The sequence below is a fragment of the Teleopsis dalmanni genome, chromosome 2, assembly GCF_002237135.1.
Source record: "Teleopsis dalmanni isolate 2A chromosome 2, ASM223713v2, whole genome shotgun sequence".
In the NCBI taxonomy this organism is placed as follows: domain Eukaryota; kingdom Metazoa; phylum Arthropoda; class Insecta; order Diptera; family Diopsidae; genus Teleopsis; species Teleopsis dalmanni.
The window spans coordinates 166,121,547-166,131,378 of NC_051847.1; the positions used below are offsets into that span (position 1 = coordinate 166,121,547).

Genomic DNA, 9,832 nt, shown 5'->3' on the forward strand with positions numbered 1-9,832 from the left:
TGTGTAATTACACAATAAAAATTGAGCCAACAAGTGTCAAATCATTCTTTATTTCATATATAATTTTGATTTCTTATTGCTTCTAACTTTTCTATCTTGACATTTACATTTAGTTTTATTGTCTCGTTTGTTGTGAGAAGTTGTTGTTTAATATATTTGTGAATGATTTTGTTGCAAAGAGGCCAAAGAATTTATAGTATAGTTTTGCCTTTAATTGGTAAAAATACAGGTGGAGTGCAAAAATACTTTCAAAAATAGAATAACATTGAGCATACAAATCAGAACAGTGGGACGGTCTGTATATTTATAATTTTATTATTATTAGTATTTATATACTATTAAAATGCATGCATTTTGAAGAAAATGTGAATGAAATATTAACATAATTTTTGAAAAGAATTTTTAAAGGGAAGGAAAATTAAATGAAAACAAAAAATACCACTTTCTGTTGACGAATCAACGCATACTTTTATACCAGAAATCAGCGCAGTGGCAATCATTTGCACCGACATTTTTCTTCGTTTGATTAAATAACAGTACTTGTGTGGGTGCATTAATAAAGATGTTTGCTATTAATCGTGTTGCACAACTGCAACGCATTCAATACATATATTTTAGTAAAAATTTCAATTCATCGAAATATAAAACAAATTTTATTGCTTTCAAAAATTTGAAAAAATTTATTACGCCAAGTTGCTTCGCAGTTGCATACATAAATAGTAATAGAAATTTCGCAGCGGGTAAGCTAAGTGCATCACTAAAATAATAAAACTTTAGAAAAGTATTTGGGTTTTTCATTTTTTTTTGTGTTTATACAAAAATTATACAGTGAAAGTTTTTAACTTATATTTTGCTATTTTGATAAAAAAAAATTTACAATTTAGTAATAAATAATTTGTGTAACACTTAAAGTGAGTGTTGAGTGGCATAAAATTTAAACAAATTCAATTTTAACATTCGTGAATACATCCACAAATTTGGAATTTGATATAGCGCACCGTATAGTGAATTGATATACATATTTAGGAATAATGAAAACAATCAAAAATAAAAAATCATTTTGCTAGTTAAATATTTTATATTGTGATGATGTAATTTGCGCTTCTATTCAGCACAAAATATTCAGCTTGTATTTTCCAAGCCTTTGTGATCCGATCAACAACGTTAAATATTATTTTAGGTTGGTCGTGTTCTGTGCACTAATTTATCATTCATTACTCATGTATGTTACAAGACAAGTTTTCGTCCGCTTTATAGCCTATTATCCGCTCTAACAAGGCCGGCATATATTTTTTTTGTGATTATGTAGTTATCGCCAAAATTTTAGCGAAGCATCTTTCACTCAAGTTATAACGCTTAATTTATTTCTATTACTGAAAGTCAGATATCGCTTAATTTTAGAATCTGACTAATAGCTGTGTCTTAATTTTGAGTCCATTCTATGCATGTGTTTATTTTTGGGTTTTCTAATACTTCAACTCTGCAACTTGTGCGGTCGTATTCAGGTACTTAATGGTCTTAATCTTCATAAGGCACTCGTTTTGTCAGACCTGTGATATATAATAAACAATAGAAAGCATATAATATATAATAACAATAGATATAATAACAATATTAGCTGCATTCGTCAGTTTTTAAGTGTAGCAAAAAACAGCAAGTAACTCGCTTAAAGTTTCTAAAATGTACGCAAGACAACATCACTACGTTCTCTATCTAAGCGCCAGTTGTGAAATGGCCAAACATTTTAGCGACTGCAGAAAAAAATGTTACCAAACTAATAGTGATCTATTGTAAACCTTTATTGGAAATTTTAACGAATATTTAACGAATATCTGTCAAAATTTGTTAACAAAAATTCAAACAAAATTAGTGTTTCAGAAATTTGAAATTTGTGAAAATGAAATATTTTAAAAATATGCAAAATTGTGGAATATAAATATTTCAAAAATGTACACATAATTATATACAAAAATTTATAAGAGCACATGAAGTAGTATTGAAAAGTATGATTGAAAAGTTGCTAACAAGTTAATCCTTATAAAGGCATAAATATTCTAACATTGCTCTTAATTCATTATTCATTTTAATTTTCAATTTTATATTAATTATTTATTTCTTCTCAAAATGCTGTTTGCTTGTATTAAATGTAATGCCTTGTTTTCACTATGTCATTTTAAATGTCAATTATAATTGACTGGTGTGTCAAATGCGTTTTCATTACATGACAAGAATGCGAATATGACATCATATGACTATCCGTTTTCATTATACTGACAACATTTGACATTGAAAATGACATAGTGAAAACGAGGCATAAGTTCTGCTCTTTGCGAAAACAAAACATTTGACAGATTCCTTGTTAAGCGCCCGTGTTAAATGCTAACAAATGCACCTATTATTATGGCGTTTTTGATTAGTAAATCTGAATTCAATCTAGATTTACTCTCGGTCTGTCAATTTTTGTTGTCCAATAGAACACTTTAAGGATAATCTAACATTTATGTAGTATGTTTACTAAGTCATTTATATTTTTTAAAAATTCATATATCGAATCAGAGCACACTTTATCTGTTAAATCATATAACATAAAACTGCTCTTAATTTTAGCGTAATTCTGCTACTCAAACAAAATATCTAGAGTGTTATAAATTATTCTCGAGTTTTATACATTTTATCCCAGATTTACCAATTGAAATTAAAATCGTACTAAAAGTGGGTTAAAACAGCATCTCAACTTAAATTTTTGCCTCAGATTTACCAATCGAAAACGCCATTAGTTTTTATTTCATTTTGTACAAATAATTATTTTGTAGATGGAATTAATCAAGACTTTAGCGTTTCTTTTTGTCTTTTTCATGAAACAGTTGTATTATATAAAATAAAAATTAATTTATATATTTTTGATTTAGAGATATTCGCATGAAAAATTATTACATATGTTTAAAATAGTGAGACGATTATCGTTTAATGTCGAACCATAAAATTTGTGTAAAAAATAAATGTATAAGTATGTTTTAATTTAATAATATGTAATAATATTTGTTACCATTAATCTTTCATATAAAAAGTATATAAAAAATTATTATTTCATATTTTAGCCAATATATATATAAAATATTATAATAATTTATTATTATTAATGCAGCAACAGTAGCAGGTAGTTATGTTAAAGATATTTACTATCCTTGTATGCCTGTAGCAAATTCATCTATTATTCCTCGTGAAGTATTTGAAAAGAAAAAGTATGTGTAGTAATCACAAAAATTATGTTTTCAATACCTTTTCACTCAGAAATGTTCATTTAGTTAAACTGACTGTAAGAATCCACTATTTTACGAAAGAATACTGAAAAAATATGTTTATTAATTTGAATCGAGACAAAATATTAGCCTTAAAGCTAAATATGACAAAAGGTCTAATCAAGCTAATTACATATATGAAAATATATGAAATTAAATTTAAAATAAAGATTAACATTTAAATTGTATATCAAAAATTAGAGATCTGTTAGAGAAATCAGGATATATATTATATGTGGGATATGGGAAGCAAAAATTATGATTGCTGCAAGGAATAATGATCATGTTCATGACACATAAGTTTTCTTTACATAAGTATTCTCGAAAGTGTTTTGAAGATCTTATAAAAAGATCTTTTTTTAAAAAAAATCACTAATTAATAATGTAGAAACAATACAAATCAATAATTGAATAGGTATAAAAATATGTAGTTAGAAATGATTCTGTGTGTGTGTCTGAATCTTTCCGACAAAGGAAGGATTCTTCTTCAGAAAATTTAGCAAGAAATATACAGAATGGCATAACTTTACTGGCGAGAATGTGTCTATATTAAAACTATCTACTTTTTAAGAATTCCTAATTTCTTGGCAGTAAATTTAAATTGTGACAAAAGGTTTTACATTGATATCATTAATCCTAAGAGAGCATAAAAAATGTATACACGCAGTTTCGTTTGCGATTAGGTTGCACTCCATAAAAAACGAGAAGCTTTTGTTATTAATTAATTTCTTTTTAATGTTCCGCAAACTTTTTCAAATTAAACATTGATTTATATTTTCAGTAACGGATTTTCTAATTGCATGCGTCGACACACTTCAGTTGCCGTATATGTTGCTGCACATGTTTGTATACATGTATATAATAAATATGTGTATACATATGTTTATATACCACAAATTCATTTTGCACAGCAATATTTAAGTTTTGGAAAAATTTGTATATCTCTTTTATAATTTTGTTTGTAATTTCAATTAGATTTTGATAAAAATTTTTTAAAAATGTTAGTTTAATATTATTTATAAGATAGGAATTGACTAATATTTAGTCGGTTCTTTATGCTCCCGATTATGAAGAGACCTAACAATTAACATTATAACATAAACTCAGTTATTAATTTTAAACTCAGAATTATTTTGTTTAAGCAACAGAATTTTTTTTAAAGCAAAAGTTCGCGACTTTAAATCGAAAAGAAAATCGAAAAGAAAGTAATTTTTGAAATAGTTTTAGAAATATTTTTCAAATTCATAATGATTTTTAAAGTCTTTGTTAGGGTTTTTGCTGTCAGAGACGAAACCCATAAATTGGGGTTTTTTATGTATTATATTTTAAGGTAGGCAAAATGTTCATTTAGCAAATTCTGCCGATATTCTCAAAAGAAAAAAAATATTAATGGATTTATTTAAAATACCCATTTCATTTAGCTATTTATATTCTTTATAAATTTTAAAAATTCATAGATTCCCAAAATTGTCAGATTTATCATTTTGCATGAATTTTCTTTGAATCAACACAATTGAAAACTGTAAAGTTCTGTTGCAACGTAATCCTCCCAGAAGTTACAATTAAACTGAATATAATTATTTCATATTTTATTTATATTTTAATAAAATTATAAGTCCATTACGAACTTAAACACCAAAAATAAAATATCAAATAATGATTAATAGCTTTTAACTTTTTATTTAATTTTTTATTTGTTTTTATATATGCAGGAGTTATAAATTCGAAACTATAATATATATGTATAATAATCATCTCAGTTTGGTATAATTACATCTGTCTTACAGAAAATGACAATAAGTAATTGGAAGAATGTTTTAGTATACAAAGATTATACGTAATATTGAATCAATACCATATTTAACAAATACAATTTTTTTCAATGAGTAAGTTAAAAACATATGTAACAATATTCACACTAGAACATATTATTTAGCAACTCTGTTGGAAATGAGCGTTTGAGTCTTCTGGTATGAGCTGATTCTTTCGTCGGTAATATCTGGAGTTCCAAGTTTTCATGAGTAAGTAGTCGAGTTATGTGCTTTGCACTAGCCGTCTTTATCACCTCTGCTATTAGATCAACGCCTAAGTTTTTATGAATTTTGTTGTTTGGTATATACCAACCAACATGGACTATAATGTTTAATATTTTTGATTGTTGCCTTTGAATAATTTGAGTGTTGGATTTGGAGACAGTACTCCCAAGTTCAATGCCATATCGAATTAATGGCATAATTACCAGTTTATATAGTTTGGTAAATTGTATATGATCTTAGATTTTTTTTAACTTATTTTTTAACTTTGAGTTCACTTTTTAGCAAGATATTATTGCCGTACATATTGTTTTGTGTACACATTTTAGGCAACTTTAAGCAAAAAATTAAATCAAAAAATAATGAATTATAATGAATGAAAAGTTACAGAGATTGGAACGGTTTATAGCGCAGAGGGAAATAATAGGGCACTGTAGAGTTGTGAACTTATCTTGTTTTAGCTATAAGTGTTAATAAATTATTTAACTACAATGCAAGATTTTACCAAGTACCATTAGCATTTTTTTGTTAATATAAACAAGTATTTTAGTATATTAATACTAAAATATTGCAATTAATAATACTAAAGATTTGTATGATTGTATTGCATTATTCGAATAGTTTATATAGTAGTATATATTGTAGTATAGTAAAATATATGCATGTCATTTAGTTCGCAATTTTTCTCCTAATAAAAGAAGAAATACATGTTCTTACAATCACGTCTTTATGTTTAAAATGTTACAATAAAAGCACATTATTTATAGTCACAATAAAAACCGCTATAAATGTTATGAGATTTATCACAATATACTTTTTTTTCTTCTATTATCTACGTCTATAGATAAGGTTACTGATTATGTTCCCTCAACGATATAGAACATCAAGTTTTATATTTTAAAAAATACTAGTAATCTCTAAAAATTGTAATCTATATACTAGTATTTTATAAAAAATGTTTGTGGTTTGTGTTAATCCAAAACTTTAAAATTTTATATTTTAGACTCAGGAAAATTCAAACCAGCAAACACAACTAGCAACGCAGATAACTCTCTAATCAAAACAGCCAAAAAAATAAACAATTTAGAAAATATGGAAAATAAAAGTGAAAAAGTAGCAATCAACAAGGAGGAGCTTAAAAAGCGTCTAACACCTTTACAATATCAAGTTACCCAGGAAGCAGCCACTGAAAGACCTTTTACCGGTAACTGAAAAAAATATATATCTTTCGATTTTCATATAATTTTTTTATTTATTTAGGTTGCTATAATAAACACAACGAAAAAGGAGTCTATCAATGTATAGTTTGCCATCAGGACCTGTTCAGTTCTGATACCAAATACGATTCCGGCTGTGGCTGGCCTGCGTTCAACGATGTTCTAGATAAAGGCAAAATATCATTACACCGCGATGCAAGTATACCAGGTAAACTCATGTTTAAATAGCAAATATATTTGCTGCTTTTGTATACTGTTTAAAATTGCTTTTAGTTTTTTATAAATGTTATGAGAAGTTTGATAATCTTTTTGACTTTGGACTTTTTGTCCACCACAGTATCTTCTCGTTTTATGATACATAAATATACAGTGTATACTGGCTTAAAATTGGATTTGCTTAGCACTTGAGAATAAAAATTAATTAAAATTCGAATTTAAAAAAAAGTCAAAGTGAAACTGAAAAAAACTTAAAGGTTTTTATAAAAGTGCCTTTAAAAATCCTTACATTTTTCTAATATAGAAAAAAAATTCTTAAATACCTAAAAGTGTTTATGAAAAGAGTATTTTTTAATGCTTTTAATGCTAGTAAGCATAGTTGTTCTCCTTTTTCTGTATTCGAATATAATAGATGTGTAGAGATTGCATTTTATTAAACAACATATATACAATAGTTTGAAACTAGTAACCATAATTGCTCTTTGTTCAGAAAATTTTATTACATAAAATAATTTATAATTTATTACAATTTTGAATTTTTTAAAATCTTTTTAAATAAAGATAGATTTGTAAAGAAATAAACTTTTAATATTAAAATCGAAAATCATTCAGTATTGAATGAATGACTTTTTCTTTTCGACTATTTTAACCAAAACGAAAGTTTTTGAAATGAACTGTTAATCTTACACTGAATAGAATTGGCATAATTTAGATCAGGACTGTACTTTCGCGGGCCAATTCAAGTTACTGTTCAGATTTGAGGGCCGCAGAAACAAGTACATACGGCCATGGTTTGTTTTGGAGATACAGTGATAATGTTAAATGAATAAATTAATTAATTTGAATTTCTTTGGGACATGGTCCCAATAAAATAATTGTAATTTTACCAAATTTATCAAGAGAAAATTTACGTAGTTGTGGCCCGTGGACCTTGCCTTGAACAGCACTGATTTACATCATACACTTTCACACATTTTTAAACTAAATTTTACCTCAGTTTATTTTTCAGTGTATTGAAAGTATGTTAAATGTACGTAAAAATCTCTTTGATTGTAGTTATTTATTTTAAGCAGTATATGCTTTAAAATCTGAAAGCGCAAATCCAATTTTACTCGTGCAAAAATTATTTATATGAAAAATAGTTTTTAATTGAAATTTAACAAAACAAAAAAATTAAGCTTATGTTTTTTGATAAACACTCGTATGTGGCTGGAGAAATAATAAAAACTTAAAATATTTTTGGTATAGTAGATGCATTGTGTGACACTGAAGTTGATGTCCTTTATTATTTGCATTTATGTCACTTTTGTCCAATATCTTATTTTGCTTTGTTTGTTGCTTTTTAAAAAATGTTTAATTAAGGGATAATTGTAATGCATATTAACAATGGTCTTTCAAACATATCGACTGATGTATTCCATTTTTAGAAGACCTTCAGTAGTAGTGTTTTTATTAAGAAGTGGAAAGATTTGATATCTGAACATTACAATAATAGGTAATAGAACGCCACAGAAACTTATATTTCTGATTGATTGATATTTAGTTAATATTTAGGGAAATGACAATTGCAACTTTTTAATTTAAAATAATATCTTTAAATTTTAATATGTTAAATTATTTTATATCCATTACATGAAATAATCAATAAATAAAAGTAGATAATCAAGGTGGTACTGTAATACTAATACTGTACTGTAATAATAAAAATAGAAAGCTACATGGATTTGTTCATTAAAAATAATACTGTTCAATTAAGTGTAATCATCTCTGCAAGATAATTTAGTTTTTGCAAAAATGTTAGAGTGCGAAATGATTACATAGTTCGTTTTTATACAAACTATTCGTATTATTATAGTATTATACAACAAAATGCTACCACATTGGGATCATATGAAAGGTCTTATATGCTTATTTTCATAAAAAATCAAAACTATTTATAATAGTACATTTTATAATACATATAATAATACACTTATATTGATTTGTAGTTTTATGCAAAATTACAATAAATATATAATATATTGAATGCAATTGTATATTTCTATTCTTAACATATATATATATATATGATATATGATTGCGTTTAAATCACTAAATAATTAAATATTTTATAAAAAATGCAGTATATTGTATATTTCTTTAAATATGGTAAGTGTGAAATTTTGAATATTCCACCTTTTCAAAAATACTTTGCTTAGCTAAATTGGCTAGAACTACAACAGTATCCTTTTAAGTGGAAAATTCTATTTTCTTCAGCTTATTAAAAATAAATCTACTTACATCTGAAGTAATTTTTGAAAGACCTGATATAATCTTTAAATTTGCTTTTTTGTTGTATGATATATTTATATATTATATTAAATAATGAACGAAAATGAAATAAAAATACTAATTTGAATGCATTTTGTAGAGCGGAATAATTAGTCGACTTTATATGTAGTCTTTTTTAATGTTAATTGTTATATCTTTGCTATAATAAATCTCAGAATTTTCAATATTTGTAGTAAAATGCTGTTAGAACGTTAATTTGTGTTTTATTGTAAATACTGAATTTGCTACTAATAAATCCTCTTTTTCTTATTTTTTTTACATATAAATTATTGCTCTTTAACCACAAACCTAATAAATTCAAAATTGCATAATAAAATCGAAATCGAAAAATTTCAATTTTAAACGAAATCTTGAAAACAAAAACAAACAACCTTAAATTGTTATATTTATTATAATAAACAATAGTAGTTATTTCAAAAATGTTAGGCATGGTACGCACTGAAGTGCGATGTTCAAAGTGTTCAGCACATATGGGTCACGTATTCGATGACGGTCCACCGCCAAAGCATCTGCGATATTGTATCAATTCGGCTTCAATCGATTTCATACCAATGAAACCGTCCGCAGTGCAAACAAAAAAATAAGTTTGGTTATAGTAAATTTATTTGAATTTAAATTTTATTAAAAATATATATATGTATTTTGTTATTGTATAAATAATCAAAGAATATCGAATCCGTTTTTAACATTTGATTTTTGTGTACTATTTAAATGAGTTAAGTTGTTATAATAAAAT

General features: G+C 25.8%; 1 protein-coding gene across 4 annotated transcripts; it reads left to right on the forward strand.

The window, feature by feature from the left end:
- The first annotated feature begins 107 nt into the window (after window positions 1–107).
- Window positions 108–9,832, forward strand: LOC119683316 (methionine-R-sulfoxide reductase B1-like). Of its 4 annotated transcripts, none has more exons than XM_038096966.1 (4): window positions 108–294; window positions 6,336–6,536; window positions 6,593–6,757; window positions 9,502–9,832. In XM_038096966.1, exons 2-4 carry the CDS (start codon window positions 6,425–6,427, stop codon window positions 9,678–9,680), a joined length of 456 nt encoding a protein of 151 aa, XP_037952894.1. In that variant the 5' UTR covers window positions 108–294; window positions 6,336–6,424; the 3' UTR covers window positions 9,681–9,832. The 4 variants fall into 4 exon arrangements, with proteins under 4 accessions (XP_037952894.1, XP_037952897.1, XP_037952898.1 ...); XM_038096969.1 differs by having other exon boundaries at window positions 9,505–9,832; XM_038096970.1 differs by having other exon boundaries at window positions 9,523–9,832.

What these genes read in the sequence shown, in the direction of transcription:
- LOC119683316 (XM_038096966.1), top strand. Translation starts at nt 6,425, where the DNA reads ATGGAAAATAAAAGTGAAAAAGTAGCAATCAACAAGGAGGAGCTTAAA. An exon ending in CACTGAAAGACCTTTTACCG is followed by an intron (nt 6,537 to 6,592) that starts GTAACTGAAAAA and finishes TTATTTATTTAG; the next exon opens with GTTGCTATAATAAACACAAC. An exon ending in CCGCGATGCAAGTATACCAG is followed by an intron (nt 6,758 to 9,501) that starts GTAAACTCATGT and finishes AATAAACAATAG; the next exon opens with TAGTTATTTCAAAAATGTTA.